At 36.9% G+C, this 26,503-nt stretch overlaps 1 protein-coding gene across 3 annotated transcripts in view; it reads left to right on the forward strand.

Moving 5' to 3' along the window:
• The window catches only part of XIRP2 (xin actin binding repeat containing 2), a 73,092-nt gene extending 48,744 nt beyond the window's left edge, over nucleotides 1–24,348 (forward strand). For 2 of the 3 annotated variants that reach the window (XM_070581530.1, XM_070581531.1), the window contains 6 exons: nucleotides 2,628–2,738; nucleotides 3,130–3,202; nucleotides 4,142–4,272; nucleotides 4,951–14,335; nucleotides 16,439–16,572; nucleotides 22,461–24,348. In XM_070581530.1, coding sequence (XP_070437631.1) covers nucleotides 2,628–2,738; nucleotides 3,130–3,202; nucleotides 4,142–4,272; nucleotides 4,951–14,335; nucleotides 16,439–16,533 — 9,795 coding nt within the window. In that variant the 3' untranslated portion in view covers nucleotides 16,534–16,572; nucleotides 22,461–24,348. The remainder of the gene's footprint in view (nucleotides 1–2,627; nucleotides 2,739–3,129; nucleotides 3,203–4,141; nucleotides 4,273–4,950; nucleotides 14,336–16,438; nucleotides 16,573–22,460) is intronic. The other variant, XM_070581532.1, reaches the window with a different exon arrangement.
• Nucleotides 24,349–26,503: the final 2,155 nt, after the last annotated feature.

Raw genomic sequence — 26,503 nt, forward strand, 5'->3', positions numbered from 1 at the left:
AGTGAGGGGAACAATGACCAACTGAAAAGTACATGCCCCAACTAAAAAGGTTGGCCACTACTTTGTTCCAGCAAGGCGCTGCCATGTTGGAATGTGAACTCAGTGTTGACAGATCTTCAAAATTTTCAAAAGCAGGCAGAAGTCTTGATTTTTCTGTGTCAACTAATTCGACACTTTGAAAACACTGAGTGAGCCAAATAAACATGTCTCTGAGCCACAGCTTGTCACATGGACCTCTAGGTACACATGATTCTACAGTGATGGTCATGGTGCCCTTCAAGAAGGACCCTGGTATTGGTCAGATTCCTGCTGTCCTTTGCTCTTTCACTGTTTAATCAGTACTTCCTATTTCTCAGTTTGTCATAGGAATGCCATAGAATATTCCCATTATGTCCCTATTGATGGGAAGACTTGCACAGTTGTAAACAGCTGTCATGCAAAGAGCGGTTATTTGTGCCTATGCATTGTTTTTCTATCTGCAGTCTTCAGTGATTGTTATTGTTCCCTCCAGATTAATGTTATTGATAGCCTTAAATAAAACTTGATTATGCAAATCTTCTTATTATATGGAATCATGAATCTTTAAACTTAAAGAATATGGATTATTTATTTTCGATGTTCCCTCTTGAGAAAGTAAAGTACACATTTTGTTTACTGCTCTATCCCCAGTTTCTAGGAAGTTCTCTGGCAACTAAAAGGTTGAATGAAATTAGTTTATTAATCAAAGTTTGCTATTTTAGTTATTCATTCATTAAGCTTTTCCTTAGCACAAACTGTGTGTCAAACATTTTATTAAATATCATTTGATGTATGTGGATCATTAACTCAGGCTAGAAAACCATTGTGCTTGGGGAAAAAATTACACTAGTCTTCAATATAGTGAGATATAATCTACATTTTTTTCAGCCTTACTTAAATATAATTGACAAAATTATAAAATATTTAAAGTGTATATTGTGATGATTTGATATATATATATTGTGAAAAGATAACTCCTATCTAGTTAACACATCCAATGAAATAGAATCTACATTTTAAAGTGTAAACTACATTTTGGCTTCAACTCTCTGTAGGACTTTTGGCAGAGTATCAACTAGTTTTCTTAATTTTCCTTTCTAGAAGAGTGTAATAAGGTCAGATCATGCTACAGATCTCGAAGTAAATGTCTGACTGCCACTTCGTTAATTAGAGCTTTAACCCTGTACACCAAATGCCCTTGGGGGAAAAGAGCCACACACTACAAATCCACTAGCAAAAAAGAAAATCACACGTCAGGATCTCATGAATGGATTTTAAACTTATTCTTGGTTTAAAGGATTAGAGTTTGATAGTTTAAAACTATTTAACTCCATAAAAAAAAATTTTAGTGCTCCTATTTGATTAATAGTAATAATGCACCTTTGCTCACTTGACTATCCTCTACTCACATTTTTAAAAATCAGATCTCAAAAATAATATTTTTCAGTCATGTAGAGATAAAGATAAAAGTGAACTTCCAACTTCAAACAAATTCAAATACATGTATTCTTAGAGAGTCATCTATCCATATCCTTATTTTTTGATGTTAAGATTTTTAGCACTATGCCAACCGCCTCATCATATCAATCAATCAATCAATTAATCAATCATTTACTCTGTCAGATCGCATTCTGTAGTAAGAGCAGGGTTGGATCACCAAAGTAAACAGGAGCTTCAAGTTTCCAATTCAGCCAGGTCACCTGTGCTAACTTAACCAAAATCAAAAGTAGCCCTGTTCGTGAAGAGAGAGACACACACCAGCATAATATGGTCTGTTTATACTGGCTATATATCATGGTTATATTCTTCAACTGAACTCTGGATGCGTCATCAAACTTGATGGCCAGCTTGAAGACTGAAATGTCTTTCTGTAACACACAAATTTAGCTTATAAACAGCAAAAATATATTTCTTGTTCATTAAGAATTTCCATTTTCTTTTTGAAGTTCATCTTTCTCATATTGATTCAAGACGGCATCATTAACATTTGTTGCTTACTACAAGTAGCAGGCAGAATAATGGCTCCTGAAGATGTCTAGGTCCTAATCCCCAGAATGTGTGAATACTTAAGTTACATAGCAAAGCAGAATTAAGATCGCAGGAAATACTACTGCTAATCAGCTGACCTTTAGACAGCGAGATAATCCTAGAGTATCTGGATTGATCCAATCTACACACAAGGGTTTCTAAAAGTGGAAGAGGGGATGGGAAGAGAGAATCAAAGAGATGGCAGTGTGAGAAAATCTCAGCTTGATAGAGGAGGGGAGCCATGAGCCAAGTCAATGAGCAGCCTCTAGAACTGCAAAAAGCAAGGGACTGGATTCTCCCCTAGAGCCTGCAGAAAGGAATGCATATCTTCTGAAACTGCCAACACTCAGGGAGACCCAGGCAGGGCTTCCAACCTACAGAACAGTAAGATGTTAAGTTTGCGCAGTTTTAAGCCACTAAGTTTGAGGTCATTCGTTATAGCAGCCATGAATGCACTGAGGAAACTTAATTTTTTTTAGAAGCTTCCATCACTGAAATTGCATTAATAAAAAATGTTAAAATTTCCAGACTTTTCTTAAGGCATTGTCTATTCATTTATTCATTCATTCGTTCGTTTTCAGGAGGTAACCCGTAGCAGCCAGGTCGACATTTCAAGAAGCAAGCAGGGAATGGAAAAAAATGAACAAGAAGCTTCCAAAGCACACAAAATTGATGTTCTTGGAACAGAAATGGTAACTACTTAGAAAGACAATCCTTTGCAAACAGTTTCCAGAACTGTGTTGTTGTAATTCTGACCTTGTTGTAACCAATTGCTTTTATTGTCATTTATGTATTTAATATCAATACATATCAGTGTCTCTTTCCCCACTTTGGAGTTGACATTCTTTGAAAAATAAAATGAGGATTCTAAAAACATGAGGGCACTTTAGGTGTCAATTCATATAAGTTCTGTTATAGCATGAGCCCAAGCATTAAAATAACTGCTAGAAGTTTAATTCGCATCTCTCAGTGTGCACTGAAGTCTTAGATGAAAATCACTGTGAAATGAAGAATAGATGTGCAATACTGAAAAAACTGACTCCTTAAAAACAATTATTTATTTAAAATGATCTTTAAACACAGGTCTCTCATCTTGAAAAGCATACCGAGGAACTAAACCAAGCTTCTCAGTTACACCAGTATGTTCAAGAAACAGGTAAGAATCTGGTATTATCTGACCCCAGTAACCTTTCTGCTATTGACGTGTCTATGTTTGAACAGAAGACTTTCAAAGCACAATCGCTCCCACTAAGAAAAGTTAGTAACTATGACTCATGGTCCCAGAGGGGGCAGGGTAGTATTTCTGTATATAATTAGGTTCTGTCTGTGGTAAAAGATGCAATAAGCTTCTAAAAATAGTTCATTGCCCATCAACCCTATGAGGTATTCATCCTAAAAGCCTAGAAGGTGATAAGCCAGCCACCTCTGAATTGCTTTTTGCCTCAGGGACCTAGAATAAAATTTGATATTTATCAAGCTCCCTGAGAAGAGAAATGTTATCTGGATTGTATTACTTTTAATAACAGATTTAAGCACTTTTAAGTCCAGCTCTCCAACCTACAGATATGAGATTAGACTACAGACAAATCTGTGCTAATTTGCATAAGACGCGAACAGACTGTCTTGCCTATAAAAGGGGAATGAGAAGTTTTGCTGTCCTGAAGAGCTAAAAGGGAAGATTTAAGCCAACTGTGACCCAAACGCTACTTGACTACAGCTGTTATTTTGGTTTTGCTTAAGGAAGTAGGTCTTCCTTTTGCTTTTCTTCTGTTCTTTTCTTTTTTTAGTAACTTTTATTATTTTTCCTGAGCATAAAAGTAAGACATACTTGTAGAAAACTTGGAAAATATACACAATTAAAATAAACAAAAGTTCCATCACTTATGACTTCTCATCCAGAGATCACCACCACCATTTTCTTCCTATATTTCTTGACATATACTAACTTACATAATGAAATAGTGCCGTATGTATACATTTGTGCCTTGAATCTTTTTACTTATATTGTGAGAAGTTTCCCATAGCATTATAATTTCTTCTTAAACATCATGTTTATTAGTTACATAATATCCCTGGTGTTCTTTTCTGACTGTAGTCATTGACACACCTGAGGATGAAGAGATTCCAAAGGTTTCAACTAAGTTTTTAAAAGAGCAATTTGAAAAGTCTGCCCAGGAAAAGGTCCTTTATTCTGACAAAGAGGTGGCCCCAGCCAAGCAGATTAAGGTAAGACGGTATCTCTCACAGAAACATATTAAGAATAAAACCAGATGTAAATGTATAGCATTTTATTATTGACTGTTTGAGGTGGTTTTTCAACAAAGAAATATTCTGATCCAGTGCTCATTCTGTTTCATAAGGAGAATATCATTCTACATAAATAAAGTGGTAGAGTTAAAATTTTTCTCACTAGAGGAAATTAGGGAAGAAAAATTATGTATGCTCTAAAGTTTAATAACTAACATTAGATAAAGTAACACAGTCAATTCTAAATGTCCGATACTCACTCTGTTCTTTTTAAAATTCGAAGGAAAACAAAACAACCCTCAAAAGTACTTTGAGACTTTTATTGTTTCCCTCCAGATTACTCCACATACCACATTAAATAAAGGAGGAAAAATAATCAAGACTATGCGTAAATGTTAAAATCAAGACTATGTGTAAAATGATAAAACTGAGTTGTTGATGTATGGGATGGGGAATATATCTCTAAAAGTGCAAACAGATTATAGGGAAGATAGTAACAAACATTGAATATGGCTCGTAAGTAGGTCTCTAAATGGAATGTATCCCCTGTTGTTCCCAATGGAGATGTCAAAGCAGGTGGATAAGCGAAGGGCAGTGCCTAGGAAGGCTCTACCGTGACACCCATCTTTATAAGATTTGATTTTCTCTCCCTTAAAGATCAAAAATAAATATGAAGAGACTTTAAAGCCATCATCAATTGTGGGGACCTCTTCCACTTCTTGCACTTCAACCAGCCAGAGAAAGGAAACATCAACCACAAGATATAGTGACCACAGTGCCACTTCCTCAACTCTGGCACAAGTTAATGCCACTCCTTTAAGAAAGACAGAAGAATTTCCTCCTCCCCAACCTGATATACTTCAAACTCCAATAGATGTGACAGCATTTTCTCAGTCCCCTGAAGTCCCCAGCCCCCCTAGAATACCACCAGTTCCCAAAGAATTATATTCCAAGCAAAGAAATTTGTATGAATTAAACCGTTTATATAAACACATCCATCCTGAGTTAAGAAAAAACTTAGAAAAAGATTATATCAGTGAGGTTTCTGAGATTGTTTCCAGTCAAGTGAACCCAGGAAGCTCAGTTTCAGCAGATGTGCAACAAGCCCGGTATGTTTTTGAAAATTCAAATGACAGTTCTCAAAAACATCTGAACTCAGAAAGAGAACACTTGGAGTGGGATGAAATTCTGAAGGGGGAGGTGCAGTCCATGAGATGGATCTTTGAGAATCAGCCATTAGATTCCATCAACAATGGCTCTCCAGATGAAGATCACATCTCCAAGGGCATTGCTGATCAAGAAATCATTGCTGGTGGTGATGTGAAATATACCACATGGATGTTTGAAACCAAACCCATAGATACACTAGGGGATCATTCTTTTGCCACTGAAGAAAATGCTGAGAAAATTCCTGAGCTAGCCAGAGGAGATGTCCGCACAGCCCGGTGGATGTTTGAAACAAATCCGTTAGACTCAATGAATAAAATGCATCAAAGTCAAGAAGAATTAGTGGTACCTACCATAAAGGACATAACTGGGGGGGATGTCAAGGCTGTGAGATACATGTTTGAAACTCAACATCTGGATCAGCTTGGACAGCTTCATTCAGTGGATGAGGTTCACCTATTGCAACTCAGGTCTGAGCTCAAAGAAATTAAGGGAAATGTTAAGAGGAGTATAAAATGTTTTGAAACTCAACCATTATATGTTATTAGAGATGGTTTAGGCCAAATGCTAGAAATTAAAACTGTTCACAGGGAAGACATTGAAAAGGGGGATGTGAGAACAGCACGTTGGATGTTTGAAACACAGCCCTTGGACACAATTAACAAGGATATCACAGAAATTAAAGTCGTCCGAGGAATATCTATGGAAGAAAATGTGAAAGGTGGAGTGAGTAGGGCAAAGTGGTTATTTGAAACTCAACCTTTGGAGAAAATCAAAGAAGAGTCAGAAGAAGTCATCAGTGAAAAGGAAACAATAATAGGTACAGATGTCTCCAGAAAGTGTTGGATGTTTGAAACGCAGCCATTGGACATTCTAAAAGAAGTTCCTGATGCAGATGCTGTAAGATCTGAAGAGATAATAGGGGGTGATGTACAAACTACTAAGCGTCTATTTGAAACACTTCCAATAGAGGCTTTAAAAGATAGCCCTGCTGTAGGAAAACTTCACAAAATTACTGCCTCTGAAGAAGAAAAGGGGGATGTTAGGCATCAAAAATGGATTTTCGAAACCCAACCTCTAGAAGAGATTAGAGAAGATAAAAAAGAGTACATACGAACAGTGAAACTTGAAGAAGTTGACAGAGGAGATGTAAGGAATTACACACATATCTTTGAATCAAACAATTTAATTAAATTTGATGCATCACATAAAATAGAGGTGGAAGGAGTCACGAGGGGTGCTGTAGAGTTAAATAAATCACTCTTTGAAACAACTCCACTATATGCCATTCAAGATCACCTTGGAAAATATCATCAAGTAAAGACAGTCCAGCAAGAAGAAATCTTAAGAGGTGATGTAAGAAGCTGTAGATGGCTTTTTGAAACAAGGCCCATTGACCAGTTTGATGAAAGCATTCATAAATTTCAGATAATCAGAGGAATATCTGCTCGAGAAATACAGACCGGAAATGTAAAATCTGCTAAATGGCTATTTGAAACCCAACCTCTTGATTCTATTAAGTATTTTAGTAATATGGAAGAAGTAGAAAGTAAAACCGAACAAGCTACAGATATTGTTAAAGGGGATGTCAAAACCTGTAGATGGCTTTTTGAAACCCAGCCAATGGAGTCTCTTTATGAAAAAGTTTCATTAATGACTGGCAGTGAAGAAATTCATAAGGGAGATGTCAAAGCCTGTACTTGGCTCTTTGAAACTCAGCCACTTGATACCATAAAAGACGACTCTGAAGCAACAGTCAAATTGCAAACTGTAAAACAGGAGGAGATCCAAGGAGGGGATGTTCGCACAGCATGTTTTCTTTTCGAGACAGAAAATTTGGACAGCATACAAGGAGAAGAAGGAAAGGAAATCAAGGCTGTGGAAATGGACATCCAAGCTGGGGATGTTTCCAGCATGCGGCATAAATTTGAAAGTCAGCCCTTAGATTCTATAAGTTCTAGTTCAGAGGAAGTTTTGAAGAAGATCAAAACTCTAAAGACTGAAGATATTCAGAAAGGCAATGTTTTAAATTGTAGGTGGCTTTTTGAAAACCAACCAATTGATATGATAAAAGAACGGCAAGGAGGTGATGAATTAGTTAAGACAGTGACAGACATACAAGGTGGCGATGTAAGAAAGGGGTGCTTTATTTTTGAGACTTTTTCTTTAGATGAGATTAAAGAAGAATCTGACTATATCAGCACCAAGAAAATAACTGCTGAAGAAGTAATAAAGGGTGATGTAAAAAGCTACAGAATGCTCTTTGAAACCCAGCCACTTTATGCAATTCAAGACAGAGAAGGGTGTTACCATGAAGTGACAACAGTTAGAAAGGAAGAGGTAATTCATGGAGATGTACGAGGGACAAGGTGGCTTTTTGAAACAAAACCATTAGACTCAATTAATGAATCGGAGAATGTGTATGTTATTAAATCTGTCACACAAGAAGATATTCAGAAGGGAGATGTTAGTTCTGTCAGATACAGATTTGAAACACAGCCACTGGATCAGATTTCAGAAGAATCACATGATATTGTGCCCACGGTTGACTATATTCAAGGTGGGAATGTGAAGACTAGTAAACAATTCTTTGAGTCTGAAAATTTTGGTAAGAATACTTATATAAGAACAGTAAGTGTCAATGAAATACAAAAGGGCAATGTTAAAACATCTACTTGGCTATTTGAAACCCACACTATAGATGAACTGAGAGGAGAAGGGTCAGAATATGAAAATATCAAAACAGTCACCCGGGAAGATATGCAAAAAGGTGATGTTAAGCAGGCAGTATGGCTTTTTGAAAATCAGTCCTTGGATTCTATTAAGGGAGCAGATGAAAGCATCACAAAACTCACCAAGGAAGAAATCCCTCCTTCTGATGTCAAGACAACTACATGGCTCTTTGAAACTACACCCCTTCATGAATTTAATGAAAGTAGGGTAGAAAAGGTGGAAATTATTGGCAAGAACATTAAAGAAACATTAGAAGAGCTCTACTCTCAAAAAGTTATTGAGGCTCCTGGAATCATCATTGAAGCTGATGAAGTTGGGGATGTTCGAATGGCAAAGTACAAGCTAATGAATCAGGAATCTCCTCAGATACAGAAAGAAGAAATCATCAGGGTTGATCTCAGAAATATAATTATGAACCTACTTTCCAAAAGAGACTGTACGAAAAGAGAGATTTTGGTTAGTGAAGAGGAGAAGGGAAATGTTAATTTGACCAAAACTCAATTATTAAACAGATCAACAGAATTTCATACTGAAAAAGAAGAGATAGTGAGTGGTGATGTACAACAAGCAATAAAAAGCCTGCTCTCTGAGGAAAGCTCTGTAAAGAAAGGAATTTTAATTCAGGAAGATGAAAGAGGAGACATTAACATGACTATTTATTGTCTTCTTCATGAAAATGCTGGTGACACAATTGAACGTGAAGAAGTAATAGGAGGTGATGTAAAACGTACCATTCATAGTTTGCTATCTTCCATATCAAACAATAAAATATCTGCAAGGGCGAAAATTGATGCCTCTGAGAGGGGAAATGTTCAGTTTTTTACAACGTGCATAGAAACTGGAGCTTTAGACTATCTCAAACAACTCCAGACAGGGTCAAATGAAACACTAACAACTAGGAAGCAAGAAAGAGAGGAAGAAATAATTGGCGGTGATGTTGAGGGCACAAAACTGTTACTAAAGAAAAGGGAATCTCAGGTTGAACGTACTGTTAATGAAACTGACATCATCCCAGGTGATGTGCATAATACAGTCAAGGTTTTTATGACAGAGCCTCAGAATACATCTTGTAAGACACCCAAAGAAGAAATTATAAAAGGTGATTTGAAATTAACCCTAAATTCCCTCAGCCAGGCCATAAACCAGAAAATGGTAGCTAAAACGCAAGAAATTGTCAAAGGTGACATGCTGGCCACACTCAAGTCACTTAAGGAATCAAGCCACCAATGGAAAGAACCTAAACAGTCTGATGCCATCCCTGGTGATATTGAGAAAGCTATTGAATGCCTTGAAAAGACTGCAAACACAAGGACAGAAATCCTGAAAAAGGAGCTTATCCGAGATGACCTTGAAGCATCGTTAAAGAATCTGAAAGAAGCAGAAAGAGCTTTCAAAGAGGTAGATAAAAAGGGTATAATCAAAGAAGATGTGCAAGCAGTGATGGTAGGATCCTCAGAAGAGCAGAAAAAGCAGATTCATCAGGTGGCTGTTCAGAGTGACAAAAAAAGTCTTCTTCAGCCAAGACCAGGACCATTTGAGCCAGCAGCCAGGTGGCAAGGGGAAACAGACACTCTCAATCAAACTACAGGCAAATCTCGTCACGGGAATTTAACAGAAGAAAGAACTGAGGTTAATCTTCCAAAAGCCCCAAAAGGCACTGTAAAAATTGTCATAGATCGTGAACAAAACAATGATGCTCTTGAGAAAAGCCTTAGAAGACTATCTAACCCACACCACAAAGTTATTAAAAATGTATTGGAATCGCGGGACAGAATGGGTGTCCAGATTGACACCACAACAGAGCAGCATCTTAGAGATAAACATAAGAGCGAACAATTGACTTCAACTGTGTTAGTTAAGGAAAACGTAAAAACTAAGGAATCAGAGACAGTGAGAGAACAAAAGAAGGATGCAGCCTTTAACTCTACCCAATCTATTGACAAAGCAGTTGGAAAGCAACAGACTCAAATTTATGAACTGACGAATGAACACCAGAAGACCGAGGCTTTCCCTGTAAAGAGACCCCAAAATATGAAAAACACTAAAATATCAACAGATACACAAAGCTTTAAGCGCAGTCCAACCCAGGGTCCAATCAACAAGACAGTTGGAGAAACTTGTAAAGTTTCAGGGGACTTTCAGAAACAAACTTCATTAAAACAAGAAATGCAATATTCTAAGAAAGATATAAAGAAAAAGAATGTGAACCCTCCACCAAGGTGGCAGACTTTGCCTGTAGATCAAGACATATCAAATGTAACAGAAGCGAAAGTCTCCCAAAAAAGCCACAATAAATTTAAGGCAACAGACAAAAAGCAGACTGACGTTCATCTGAAGAGCCAGGACTTTCTAATGAAGACAAACACCTCCACAGACTTAAAAAAGGCAATGGAAATGTCCTTTAATCCAATCAACTTTAACCCTGAAAATAATGTAAAAGAAAGTGAGTGGCCTCTTCCACTTCCATCGCCACCTCCGCTTCCACCTTCCAATGCATCATCTGAAATAGAATTTCCTCTTCCTCCTCCACCTCCTTTAATGATGTTGCCTGAAAAAAATGGATTTCCTCCCTCACTGTCCACAGAGACAAGAAAGGCTGAATTTGAAAGTTTCCCAGGCTTCCCTCTTCCTCCACCACCGGAAGATGAGAAATCTGAAAGAGAATGTCTATCAATGTTTCCACCACCTCCCCCTCCTCCAACTCCATTACCAAAACCAGCACCTTGCCTTTCCTCCTCTGTTCCAGAAAAGCACAGTGGAGCATTCATGCAATATTCCCAAGAGGAAGCCTCAAGATCTCAGCAAACGCATTCTCAGGCTAAAATCATAACAGGAAAATCAGGAGTAGTTTTGCCACCTCCCACATTGCCCAAACCCAAATTTCCCAAGCAGATAGAAGACAAGAAGAATCATCGTTCCCCGAAAGTTGAATTGGATAATTCCCCATTTGATATGGAATATAAAATTACTCCCTCAAAGGATCAGAGAAGAGTAATGATGGCAACTAGCAGTGGACACACAGAGAGAAAGCAGAACATAGCTAGAAAAAGTCTTGATGAAAGAAAACAATTATCTGTGGACTCTACAAGGTCCCTCTCACAGACAGGTTCAGAAACTTCGCCACCCAAGGGAAAACTGACAGCACCTCTCCTAAAATCTCATTCATTTCCAGAGGGTTCAGGACAACAAAGTCCAAAACCTTATATGAGAAAATTTAAGACACCTTTAATGATTGCTGAAGAAAAATACAAACAACAAAGAGAAGAGCTTGAAAAACAGAAACATGCGAGTTCTTGCTACAACATAGTCAAAACGGAAAGCCAAAAACAAAACATATCAGAGTTGGAAAAGGAAGTGCTGTTGCAAAAAACAAATGAGGAGGTTCCCCTACCTGGAATGGATTCGGGGGTCTCTCTGGCCCACCCCAAGCCAGACTCTCAGAGGAATTCTCAGGTACTAGCAGTGCGTCCTGATAAGCAGCTTTCCACAACACCAGCAGTAACAGTCACTGCCAAGAGTCTCCAACATGTTACAGCAGCCTCAGAAGACAAAGATACTATGCAAAAGGAAGTTTTCCAGAGCTCAAGGGACATGATACAATCTAAATCAGCTTGTGAAATTAAACAGAGTCACCAAGAGTGCAGTACGCAACAAGCACAACAGAAGAAGTATCTGGAGCAGTTGCACTTGCCCCAAAGCAAACCATTTTCCCCAAGTTTCAAAGTTAAAACCATCAAACTTCCAACGCCGGATCATAAATTAAATGAAACAGACCACAGCTATGAAGGCCAGAAAAGGCAGTCCGAAATTGACATTCAAACCATTACCAAACGACAGTACCAGGAAACCGAGAAAACTGAGGCAAGCACTGAATATAGTCAGAAGCAATCTGTGGCTGAAAAGTATTACCAATTACCTAAGCAGGAGAAAAGAGTAACAGTAACACTGCCTATGGAACCCACAGGGAAAAGTCATGAAAGTAAGCTCAACATAGTGCATGAGAAGCAAAGGGAATTTAGAGCATCTGAAAGTGGAAAACTTCCAGGAAATGAAGAAACAATTCAGGGACCACCAATGATTGGTCTAAAGCAAGACAGACTAAGGGTTGAAAGAAAACAAGAACATTTGAATAAATCAGCACAGAAGGTAGTCAAGCAAGAGGTTACAAATGCACATCTTGATTCACAGGCTCAGAATTTTCAGCAGACACAAATACAGACTTCTGAAAGTCAAGTTGAACATGAAAAATTGCCCCAGCTGTATAATAATCTGCAGGAAGAAAAATGTCTTGGAGTCAAGGGCATACAACAGAAACAAGTCTTCTCTAATACTAAAGATTCAAAGCAAGAGATTACACAGAACAAATCTTTATTTTCCTCTGCGAAAGAATCCCAGCAGGATGATGGAAAATGTGCTGTAAACATATTGGAATTCTTGAGAAAACGTGAAGAACTACAACATATTTTGTCTAGGGTAAAGCAGTTTGAAGCGGAGCCAGATAAAAATGGACTTAAAACATTTCAGACACTGTTAAATATCATTCCAGTATGGCTATTAAGTGAAGAAAAAAGAGAGTATGGAGTTCACATTGCTATGGAGAATAATGTAGAAAAAATCAAAGAAGAAATAACACATATTAAAACTCAAGCAGAGGATCTGCTTGCTGTCTGTGAAAATACAATTCAAACAGCCATGTCATCCTCCAAAGCAGGAAAGCAGAGAAATAAACCTACTAGTCTTAATGAAACATTATCTCAAGCGTCTAATGTTAGTGTCAGCTGCAATAAAAACACTGAACAGAAAGAAAATACAATTGTAGAAAAAACAGAGCACCACCAAATAGCAACCCATCACGAAGCAACTGCTCAAAATCGTGTGAAAATCCATCAGGAAGTTAAACTAGACGACAGCAAGATTTCTCCTTCCTCTTTAAAAACACGCCCACCATCACCAACTTTTATAACAATCGAGTCTACTGCCCGGCGAACAGAAACCTCTCCTAAGGATGAGCTTTCTCAGTCCCCTAAAAACGACAGTTCTGCCGAACCATCACCAGGAAGGCCCGTGTCGCAAACATCTAAAATTCACAGTGCAAATACCTCCCCTTCTCCACCTAGGAGTCGCTCTGAACAACTTGTCAAACTCAAAGACACCACTGCAAAGTTATCCAAGGGGACCGTCCCACGTCCATCAGTCACCCCGGTCCCGATTGTAGAAAAGAGGTCTGAGATCATCACGTCTCCTGCAACACTTAGACGTCAAATTAAGATAGAAGCTCGTGGTAGGGACTCTCCACCCACAATCACAATACCTATCAGTGTCAATCATGTTGACAGTGGTTCCTTCAGAGAATCCATGGAAGCTCAAGAGGAAGTTAGGAAAGTAGAGAAAAAGGCGACTTATGTACACAAAGACGGAGGAAATGCCACCAAGCACATAGTGCCGGATACTGAAAGTTTTGACGCAGTCGAAATCATCCGCAAAGTGGAAGGGCCTCGCCTGTCAGAGCACACGCAGAGGTATGAAGCGGCCAACCGAACTGTTCAAATGGCTGAAAATTTTGTGAGTGACCATGAAAATGAAATAAACAGATGGTTCAGGGAATTTGAGGATGGCCCAGTTTTTGAAGCCAAGTCAAATAGAAGAGTTTATGCAAATGGAGACGCAAACCATAATATAAAACAAGAAAGTCGTACATTTTGTAAGGAGGAATTTGGATTAACATCTTTAGAGAACACTAGTTTTAGAGACTTTTCTTGCAATCGTCCTGGAGCGCCGCAAGAAAAAAATCCTGTTAAGCAGCACAGCGTGCGCTCTGAAACAAGGTCTCTGAGTGAACATGTCTCAGGTGTGGATGCATTCGAGAGTCAAGTTGTTGGGTCGAAGACGTCAGTCACTTCATCACGAAGTCCAGAAGCTGGCAAATCTGGCTTTGACTTCAAGCATGCCCCACCAACCTATGAAGATGTCATCGCAGGCCATATTTTAGATATTTCTGATTCGCCTCCAGACCTCAGGAGGAATTTCCAAGAGACGTGGCAGGAGAGTGAAAGAGTTTTTAAAAGCCTTGGCTATGCAACCTCAGATGCTTCCGCAGGTCAGATGAGAACTGCCTTCCAAGAGGAATCTGCTTTTATAAGTGGTAAATGAGCCTGCCAAGTGTGAAGTCAGATTAACCCATTTAAAGGCACGTGTTCCATAGCTAAGATGATTTGCAGATGAAATAGTACGTGGAAATAACCAAATAATATAACCCAAAACTAACAGCTTTACCTGGTTGTTGATGTCCGTCTCTTTACAATGCTTGCTTTTACTAATTTCTCTTTACAAAAGCATCTGATTCACCTGCACTGTGTGAGAATAACAAATCCTATTATAGAGGTTATTGAGACCTGTGTTTGTCAAGGTAAATAAGGCTTTGGATAAAGCAGCAGCTAAAATAATTGTTATTGTGATAGTATTAATGATTATATGTAACTAATTGTACACCCATAGCATAGTATTAGTATTTCTTATTAAAAATTATTTCATCCACTTGATTAAGACAATATTAGATATTATCTGTTGACCTACTATTGACGTATTTTTAACCACCAGACTTAAGTGGTGTTTGTGTTTGAATTCAATACAGCCTGGTAATAATCCAAGAACCAATTTACGCCCTTCATATGTGCTTTAAGGATTTTTATTGATTGGCGTCTCTGACAAAAATATAGATGTAGAAATAGATCTTTTGTATATTTTATCATTGTTATTGAGTTAGATGGAGTTAGGTTTCTGTAATGCCACTTGTTTTTTCTATAACTGATTTTTTCACCTTTCTTAAACCCCAGATGACAGCTCAGTTGGTCTCATTCACAGATAAACATGGACAATACATTTTAAAAATTTGGTTATATTTGGAAAAAGAAAGATTTAAAATATATGAACTCACTGCGTATTTTTTTACATTAGAGAACAGCTCATTTCTTTATATTTCCCTACTTTTTATTATTAATGAGGCTTCACAATAAAAGGATTTGACGTAATTAATGTTCGTCATTAGTGTAGTCCATTCTTTTAGACAGATTGAAAGAAATAGCAAACTTAAAAATAAAAACTGCTGAAACAAAAATTATGCCTCTATCATATTTGCAAAATATGTGTGTAGTTTATTGAGTTAATATGATTTCTTAATATGCTTGCTTTGGCATAATTAAGCAAAGCTGTCTAATTTCAAATGCTCTGTTTCTGTTAAAATAGCTAAAAACATAGAAAATACAGAGAAATTTGTGTTAAATATAGAAATTGTCCCCTCCTTGAACCAAATAGACAAAGGAAATCTCTCAGTAGCCCAAACTGAGAATCAAAACAGCCAAGTGTATATATTTATTTGCACAAAGAGCCCTGAGCATATATTCTCTTATGTATAATTAATATGAAAGCTTAGTTATCGTCACAGGATTGTTTGAGGATCAAAACAAGATCAAGGTGGAAGTTCTGTGTCAGTTGAACCACGAATCAAACACTGGTTAGTCATATAACTACTGTTATTCACAGGAGCTAACGTTCAGGAGAGACCAGGAGTATTATGGCCGTGGGTACTTTAGAGCAAGAGAAGAGATAGAAAAACCATAAAAGGCAGACATGAGTATCCCCAAAGCCCTAAAATCTAAAGCCATTTATGTTGAGGAAAAATGGCCCTGGACATTTCAGTGTATCCAGGAGTCTCATTGTATTAAAGTTAAGAATTGGTGTCATAGAGTCAACACTAAGTCATCAGGAAAATATTTAAACAGATACAATGTCCTCACCTTAAAAAGATATATACATATTTTAGAAAAATCCCTCTAGAATGCTTTAAAAAGTAAAAAGTTGGGACCAAGTTAGGTGTAAACCTTTATATATATATGAAAAGTGCAGTTATCTAGAATAAGGGCTCTCGGGGTTTCCCATGGCTGAGTTTGCTGTACTTTTTAATTAATACATTAAAAGTTAATGAACATATTTACTCATATATATTTTCTTAAATCATAAAAGTCAACTTATACAATGTATGAATAGTAGAGACACTAAAGTTGATTGTATCGGAGCATCAAACCTGATGGTGGGATGCCCTATGTCCAGAGAAGCAATGTTAGGAAATCATCTTAACGCTTTCTGCTTTAACTGCACGGCCAGTTAATACTCTTTTGTTGTTTTGTTTTGTTTTTACAATGTGATTGAAGATAGCACTATATAAACTTTTGTAAATTTTTATTTTTAGAAACTGTTACTCCAAGACAAGGAAATATGTATACTGTGTCAAAAGACAGTTTATCCAATGGAGTGCCTAGTAGCAGACAAGCAGAGTTTTCATAAGTCCTGCTTCCGATGCCACCATTGCAACAGTAAACTGAGGTAAAATGTTTTGTGGTCTGTGGCACAAATATTCAAGGAAGGGTGCAGTGTACTTATAACATCATGTCTCTAAAAAGATGCAGATTTTTTCCAGATCTTGCTACCATCAGTTAACACAACAGAAAAAGGGGATATGGTCATATTCTGCTCTTTTTTCCTCTGAATTGCTGTGACCTTTTTCCTTTTGAAATTTTGCATTCTGGATCAAATCCAGAAGGATCCCTTTTGTCTCAACATGGAGATCACATAGATTAGAAAAATCAAGAATTAACTTGCAAATCAGGAATTTTAAGTTATTACTTTAGTCTAAAATCTAGACTCTAGATGAGGAGTCAGCAGACTTTTTCTGTAAAGGGCCAGATAGTAAATATTTTCTACTTCGTAGGCCATGCTGTTTCTGTTGCTACCCACCTTACAGTGGAGTGCAAAAGCAGCCGTAGTTAACTAAACAGGTGTGCCTGGAAACTAATGAGCCTGGCTGTATTCCAATAAAACTTTATATACTAAAACAGGTGGTAGGCTGGAGTTTACTTCTGTTTGGACATTTGCATCTAAATTAAAAAAAAAAAAACAGAATTAGCATAATGTCAGTGTCAGGTCAGATAGATACTCTGTTTATTCTCTGATGCAACAGAAGCACCCTATCAATGCAGTTACAAATGCACTCATTTTCCAAAACTCTTGAAGTAAATGCATTTAGATGAATGTGGCATTTGTGTAGCTGTAGTCTGAGATGCTGAAATGTAATTATTTTGCTAAATCCAATGTGCGTCTCCCACACTATATCCTTCTTGACTGTAACTGACAATGTCAAACTCCCCTCATTGCAACGTTCCTTTCCCTTGGTTTCCATGACACCAGAGTATTAATGTTTTTCTTCCTACCTTCTGGCTGTTCCTTCTCAGACTCCTGGATGGGTGACTCTATCTCTGTCCATTTCTGAGATGTTAGAGTACTTAGAATTACGTTATGCTCATTTGTTCTTCTTGCTCTTTATATTTTTTCTGCTTTATCACATCCACTCCCATGACTTTAATCATCATTTATGTGGCAATGATTCTGAAATCTGTACCACCAGTCCAGCTCTCTCCTCTGTATATTGAATGCTTATATCTCAATGACTAGTATATATCTCCAATTAGATTTCTCATAAGTACAGCAAATTCAGTATGCCCCATTATCTTCTCTCCATCGAAATTCCTTCCTTGACTACATGGTCTGGGTGCTACTCTCTCAGTAAATGACATTAACATTAACTCAACGATTGCAACAAGAAGTTACTTGACTCCTTCCTCTCCTTCATTCCCTCCACCCAAGCATGACCAAGTCTTGTAATTTCTGTTGTATAAAAACCTCTTGAGCCGTACACTTTTCTCCATTCCCACAGCCAAGGTATCCTTCAAGCAGGTATCTATCATCTCTCACCTATACTGATGCAACAGCCGTTCTAGCTGGTTGGTCTCCCTGCCTCCAGTATCTCTCATCACCACTACTGCCCTAGTGCCATGCTCCACAATGTAGTGAGAATGTTCTTTCTAAAATGCAAATCTGATGTCACTTCCCTATTTAAAACATATAATGGCCCCCTTATGAAAAAAATTAACATCTTAATATGAATTAAAAGGCAATTCAGGATCCTGCCCCTGCTCCTCTCTCAACGCCCCTCCTACCTCTACTGCCCGTTGCATGTTTCTTTTCATGAAGGCTGGATTTCTTCCAGTTTCTCAACATCATTATTTTTCTTTCTCATATCTAGCTGGCCCCAAATGTTATTTCCGTTCCTTGTAGGATTTTTCCCGTGCCCCTCCCCCAGCTCTCTACCTACTAATATCCACTCATTCTTCAGACCTCAAGTGAGACTTTATGTCTTTGAAGAAACATGCTTTGACCCCCCTACATGGGTCAGGTGTCCTTCTTATGTGCTCTCAAGGCATCCTCCATGCTTGCTCCATTCTTAACACTATCTAATGTAATTGTTCCCAACTGTTGGAAACATGTTAAGGTTTGTCTTGCCAACACCTAGTAAAGGCTAACATATAATAAGGACTCAAAAATATTCATTCAATGACTGATATTTTTAAAAAAATCATTGTACAAAAGCCCACAAATACAGAAAACCAAACAAAGCAAATGTGTGGCTCAATAATTTATTATATAGTGAACACTTTGTAACTACTACCAAGGTCAAGAAGTACAGCATTACCAGCCATTCCAGAAGCCCCTTCCATCTGCCTCACCCAAACACAATCCATTATCTCTCTTCCTGGAGTAAATAGTATGCTTTTTAATCATTGCTTCCCTGAATTTTTATGGTTTTTTAAATCTAAATATGCTTTCCTAGATGCTATATTTTAGTCTTGTCAATTTTTTTAAACTTTGATATGTCTTTTAAGTTTTTCTTAATGTGTAGGTTTTCCATCCATTCCTTTCATTCTTTATGTTTTATTTGTGAAGAAATCAGGATTTTGAACTATAGAGTTTTCCACAGTCTGGATTTGCTGATTGCATACTCATAGTACAGTTCAACATGCTCTTTTCTCCTCTGTATTTCTGACAAACTATCGGCTGGATCTGGATTTTGGTTTAAACTAAGATTTAATGCCTTTTACAAGAACATTGGAAGTGTTGGCAAGAGTATAGTAAGCACATAGTGTCTGCTAGTCTTTCATTCTGTGTTCATAGAAGATATTGAAGTTTAACACCTATATCCATTCATTGATGTTTGCAAGATATTGATATTCTAATTTTGTTCTTTCTTTTTCATTATTAGTTAGAATACTTTTGTAGGAGATGCTTCCCCTCATCTACTATTTGGTTACATGTGGTACAATTGGTGGAGGAAAGGGAGAATAAATGTATAATTCTTCCCCTTTATTTACCAGTTCTCCCAATGTATCAATTATTTATTTAACAATATGATTAAATGGTTCCTTATCATCCCCTAGAAGTAACCAATTAAAAAAATTTAATATCTTTATAAATTCATGGATTTACACATATTTAATTGGTTTCAATCATATGCAATTATTATTGTTACTGAAGCTCAAATTATTCTATCCCTGACCAGTGGAAGCCTCCTCAAGTTGTCTCCTGTGTCCTTTTGACAAGACCTTAGCAGTCTTTGATAGTTTCTTCATTCTCCGATAGGACTAGATGTTCCATGCTCATCTTGTACACTTCCTGCCCCAAGCCTGGGATCAGCCACTTCTCTAAGTCCTGATTTCTTTTAGTGAAAAATGACATTCCAAGACTACAACCTCAATGCTCTTTCTACTGGGTTTGTCACTATTTCTAAGCTTTGCCAGTGTTAAGAGCTGGTAAATATATATATAAAGAAAGTTATATTCTTAATTCGTAGTGATATTTCCAAATTGAATTTAAAACTCTGTTGCTTTTGCTTAGCTTTTTCTCTATTTCATCTTCTCCTTTCTTCCCTTTCAGGACTTCTGGTTCTCAAAGATAAGGGAGATCACAGAATTACAATATGCCCTATTCATTTGGATAACAGTTTAGGAATAAAAACTACCAGCATCACTAATTTTATTATCAAAACCTTAAAAATTGCATTTGCTCCCCATTCACCCATACTCCCTTTAAAAAACTCGTACTATATCTTCCGTGTCAGATCATACAGCCATTACATATCACATTATCTCCCTCTTTGCCCTCATTTCATCTTAGTTTACAGGTAACTATATTTAATCCTTACTATCAATCCTCATGTTGATGTTTCTCTACGCAGTTTGGTTGTTCAAACTCATTGTCTAGTAGATTCCTCAGAAAAGGCTCGTGGAAACAATATTCCTTGAGTTCTTACAGGCTGATAACACTGTGTCTGTGATCTTTACAGTGGAAAGTGACTTTTGCTGAAAGTAAAATCATTGGCTTACACTTTCTTTCATTGAGTATCTTAAATGTATTATTTCATTTTCTTCTGGCATAAAGTGTTGGAAATATCTGATAACAGTCTAATTTTCTTTCCCTTATAATTCATATGCTCCTTTTTATTGTTTTTAGTTACACTAAGGGTTCTTTTCTCTTTATTTCAAGTCCAGTAATTTTACTGGAATAGATTTTGGCATTGGGCATTCTGGGTCAGTAGTGTCAACTACCCAGTGTGCTCTTTCAATGTGTAGTTTCATACTTTTTATTTCAAGAAAGATTCCTTAAATTATGAGGTTTAGTATTATGAGGTTTAGTATTTAAACTTTTTCATTGCTTGCTTTTCTTCTTCTTCAGGAACTCCTATTATATACATTGAATTTTTTTGCTTATCTTTACTATTTCTCTTTCCCTCAAATCCTTATCTCTTTTTTCATTTCTGATTATTAATTTTCATCTTTTTATTCTTCTATTTCTCTTAAAACACTTTCTATTGTGTTTATTCGCTCTCATTTTTCTTTTAGTTTAGTTTTTATCGCTGGCATGTTTTTCTCTCATTTCTATTTTTTCCTGATTTCTGGCCCCTCTTTTATGACTCTCTCTCATCATGATCTGTGCTATTCTTTCAGGTCTCTTATCATGTTCTTAAATGCCCTTTAGCTCATTTTGAAATGACAGGTTAAAATTTTAATGTTTTCAGAGCATATTTTTCTAGCATGTTGTCCTTGTCTACAGGAATATTGTAATGTTCTTTGCTCTTTTATTTTCTCATAATCACTTTTTATAATATTAGGCCTTGATACTTTTCTGTGCCTCATTTTTATGTGAAACTAGTCTTCCCAGATCTTAGAAGGAGATGAAATTCAGAATGGCTTTTCTAACCTCATGAGCTATTTCTTCTAGTTTTTCATATACTGTTCAAAAAACTCTAACAGCTTCTGGGACTTCCTGCCTAGATTTCTCTCCCCCGTGTTGGTCGGAAACTTCTTTTTCCTTTCTGTCATCATCATCCTACTCAATTTTGATCCCACTCCCATATATTTTTTTCTCAGTGTAGGGTCTTGGAAAGGGGACCCTAGTGGGTCAATCTGGACAGCTGGCTTCTCTGGTCTCTTCAGTCTTCCTTACTGCAGCACCCTTGCACTCACTGGCTATTGGAGGGGGCAAAACCCCTCCCAGTTTCATTTGCTGATCTCTGATTGGCATGTGATACTTTCCATGAAATGCTGCTGGTTATTTTGTGGTCTCATATTTTGAGACCCATCCAACACCTTCCTTGCTACCTCTGCTATCGCCCACACAGGTGTTGGTCTTATATCATGTTGGTCTTATAGCTGTTGGTGGTTTGTCCTTACCTCCTTGTATTTTGGGCTTGGTGGGATTATCTTGTGACTTGGTTTTGTTGTAAATGTTATCCATGGATTTTAAGTTTTGCTATCTAGCTGATGTATCTGTTTTTATGTGGAGATTCAGAGATAAAAAATGATGCTGCTGCCTTTGACTAAATTTGATTTTAATTTCAACAAACATTCTATTTGTTGATCTCCCCAAAGAGGCCAGATAAACAATTGCATAGTCAATATTTCCAATTTATTCAACATTCAGTTAACAAGGAAATTCAAATAGTTGATTTTTGTGTGTGTGCTATTCAGGATTTATTGAAAATTGCAACCCCTCACATAGGTCACTGAGACAGCAAAGATTTAGTACCATCACTTTGCACCATCTATAACTACATATGCATTACACTATAGTACCTATTATACCAGTAGCTGACATACATCATGAAATTCTAAATGCTGAAAGACATGTATCATGTAGGGTATTGGTGGTAACTATTATCTAACAGGAATGTTCATTTAATAAGCACATTCCTATTGCCAGTAAGTTAATTGTACTGAATCTCTGACTCATTCTTAAAATAATGAATTCCCTAATTCCCTATAAATTTGCAGGGTATATATAGAATGTTAAAAATAAATTTTTCCTTTTTTTCTCTTTGGCAGTTTGGGAAATTATGCATCACTTCATGGACAAATATATTGTAAACCACACTTTAAACAACTTTTCAAATCTAAAGGAAATTATGATGAAGGTTTTGGACACAAACAGCGTAAAGATCAATGGAATTGCAAAAATCAGAGCAATTCAGTGGACTTTATTCCTAATGAAGAAACAAATATGTGCAAAATCAGTGCAGAGAATACCCCTGTACTCGGAGATCTTAGACATTTAGCTGCTGGTAACCGTGAAGGTCAAAGGGATGATTTGAGAAAATTCGGAGAGAGGGGAAAATTAAAAATCATTTGGCCCCCTTCCAGGGAGATTCCTAAGAAAATCTTCCCCCTTGAGGAAGAGCTCAAAATGAGTAAACCTAAATGGCCACCTGAAATGACAACCTCGACATCCACTGAATTTAACAGTGAATCACTGATAGAACACATTGAAACTCCGGAAAATAAAGGACAAGAGCAAGATAACATTTCTTTCCTGCAGCCACGTGTGCAGTCCATCCATATGTGTCAGAAAGAGGAGGTTATAGGAATCAAAGAATTGCAAATGGGCGAAGCGAGAAAAGTCGAGAAGGAAGGAAATAGGAATGTGCAAGATAAGCTGAATGAGGCTGAGGATATAAAGAATAAGAGGAAAAGTGAAATGGATCTTAATGACAACAATAATGTGGTTGTGCAGAGTGCTGAGAAGGAGAAAAATGAAAAAACTAATGAACCTGATGGTGCAGAAGTTTTACAGGTTACTAACACTGATAATGAGGTGGTGCCAGAAAATCAGAAAGAGAATTTGAATAAGAATAATAATAACAATTATGTAGCAGTCTCATATCTGAATAATTGCAGGCAGAAGACATCTATTTTGGAATTTACTAATCTATTACCACTGTCAAGTGAAGCAAACCCTACTGCAAGTGAATATCAAATTGAAAATTCAGAAAATACATCTAGAATCTCAGAGTTACTCAATATATTTGAATCTGAAAAGACTCACTCGAGGAATCTTCTAGCTATGGCTCTCGATGAGCAGACTGACAGAGCTACTGCTGGCAGTCCTGTGCAGTCTGCCCCGAAATCAGGCCTCAATGGTGGGTTCATAGTAAAGGGGAAAAGTTCAGTAGTTACTTCTGATACAAATATGTTAAACATTAAAGAAAACCACTCAAATAACAAAAATCTACACTTCTTCTTTTCTAACACTGTGAAAATTGCTGCTTTTTCCAAGAAGAATGAGAACACTTTTGAGCGTGATTTAATAGATTCCGTAGATCAAATGAAACATCTACCATGTTTGTATTTAAGAGAATTTGGGAAGGACATCAAGCAATGGCATGATGAAGCAGTGGGAGCAGCCCACATCAATGGAAATGCAGGTGTTGATGCTCTGAGCAGTGAATGTGCAGCCATGCCTTCGTTTCCCAGAGTGGAGGTTCAGTCTGAACAACTCACCGTGGAAGAGCAAATTAAAAGGAATAGATGCTACAGTGACACTGAGTGAAACATCTGTGGCCACTTGCAGTCCACACTCAGGCACTGAGAAATATCGATGTCCTGAAATGAGACTTTAGGGACTTTGATAACCTTTTGTTCAACTTGTAACGTTCAGAAATCTCATGTCTATGACACCAACATATTCCTTGTATTACACTATATGCTGTTTTTCATAATCGGTTTGAATCTACTTTTATTCTGGATGGAATGAAAAGATGAAACAATATCGCTATGTTTTGCTGTCAAATGACACTTAAATATATTGCTCTGCTTTTCAACATGCCAGATAACATCATTGATGAGATTCTATACTGCTGATATTTGTCACAATTCTTATACTTTCTCTATAATTTATGCTGAAATAAAATTAAATCACCTGGAGTATAAACCGAAATACTTTTGTAACTTTTTTCCATATATATTTTCATTCTAAGTATATATGTTTTCCGTAATTTAGGAAATATTTGTCTTGGGCAAGTATTTAATACACACACACACAAAATCCTGGAAAAAATAAAATGCTAAACCAAAGTCACAGTATTATTAGAAAATGTAAAATTTCATTCTCTCTTTTGCTCTGTAATTTAAAGATAAGAGGATTATTATGGTACTTTAAATAATTACCTATATTAAATATCATGGGATATGTCTAGACATTTAATGGAAAATATCAATTTCCTCCAAAATAATGCGGAGTCCATACTCAGAAATCAACCAAACTAGAAATATTTTAGAAGTTACTTAAATTATGAACGTTGCATTTTTTATTGCTTACCATATGCAACTGATAAATATACAAATCATATCACTACATTTTGTCAGGTATTTTTTTTATCATATTTGATAGATATTAAGCTTTTCTGTTATAAAAACGTAGTCTATGGAAAATTAGTCTTCTGAATTTTCTGCTGACTTTACCTTTCTGCAAATACATTTGATGATTCTGATAGAAAAAATAACATGAATACAAATGACTGGCTTCACATTAATTTGAAGTATTTATATATGAAAACTTATCCCATATTCTCCTACATGAACACAAACCATTGTCTTTCTGTTAAATATGAAACCAAAATGCAGTGTTGAAAGCTGTTTCTCTTTAGAACGTATGACAAATTCTCTCTTGCTAGCATGCTCTCGACCAACATCTAAGACCTACATTCTTAGTTTGCTGCTAATGAAGGCTACCATCACAAAATACCACAGACTGAGTGGCTTAAAGAACAGAAGTTCATCTTCTCACAGTCCTAGAGGCTGGAAGCGCAAGATCAAAAAATCAAGGTGCAGACAGGATTGGTTTCTCCTGAGGCCTCCCTCCCTGGCTTGTAGACGGCTGCCTTCTCGCTCTGTCCTGCCATGGCTTTTCCTCAGTGTGTGCGCATTCCTGATATCTCTTCCTCTTCTCCTGTGGACATCAGTCCTACTGGATTAGGGTCCCACCAGTATGACCTCATTTAATCTTAATTACCTTTTAAAGGCCCTATCTCCAAATACAGTCAAATTGGGAATAGGGCTTCCACATAGGAATTTTGTGGGGACACAACTCAGTTCATCACATGCATTTTTACCCAATTTAATTGAATACTGTGAAAGTCTGCCAAGAAAATGGCAAGCTGTGGGGCTACCAAAGCAACTTTTTTACTGAAATTGAATTATTGCACTTTTTCACTTCTCTTCATGTATTCTTAATGAAAACGCATTATTTCTACAAGTATTTATGCTAAGATAACCCAAAAGTTTCCATAGAGAAAGAAAGAATTTATGAACAATCATGATATAGTATCTTAATGTATGGTTTCTTAATGTCAGTTGTCCTTTTACAAAAGAGGGTCTTGCTTTACAAAATGTCTCCCTAAGGTCTTTGCCCACTTACTTTTGGTAGCCCAGTCCGCTGCTCAGTTATGTTAAAACTTGGGATCAAGATTAGCTATTATGCACATCAGGAGAACAATGAAAAAATGTGAATTGTTTTTCTGTTTACCCTTCATTTAATCAACAAAGAACTGTTTTAAAATCTTCTTAATCAGAAATAGTATTGTATAATAATTGTTGGCTGAATTGCCTTCTTTGGATGATGCATAGGAGTTTAAAAAAATTCAAATATGCTTAAGAAATGCAAGTATCATTTTAGTTAGTAATGAGTATTGGTTCACTCTAATTATGACAAAGTCTTCCAGCTAAATAAATAGCAAGCTTTAGGAAAAAAAGGTATATCTAAGCACATAAATGAAAAATTCAGTAAGTTTTCTTATTGTTGCAGACAGTGTTTTAGTTTGGTAGGGCTGCCATAACAAAGTACCACAGACTGGGTGGCTTAAACAACTAAAACTTATCTCACAATTCTAAAGGCTACAAGTCTGAGAACAAGATGTCAGCAAGCTGGTTTCTTCTGAGGCCTCTCTACATAGCTTATAGATGGACATCTCCCTGTACATGGTCTTCCTTTTGTACCAGTCTGTGTCCAAATTTTTTCCTCTTATAGTGACACCAGTCATATTGGGTTAAGGACCACTTTGATGACCTCATTTTACCGTAATTACCTCTTTACA

The sequence above is a fragment of the Equus przewalskii genome, chromosome 17 (genome assembly GCF_037783145.1).
Source record: "Equus przewalskii isolate Varuska chromosome 17, EquPr2, whole genome shotgun sequence".
NCBI lineage: Eukaryota > Metazoa > Chordata > Mammalia > Perissodactyla > Equidae > Equus > Equus przewalskii.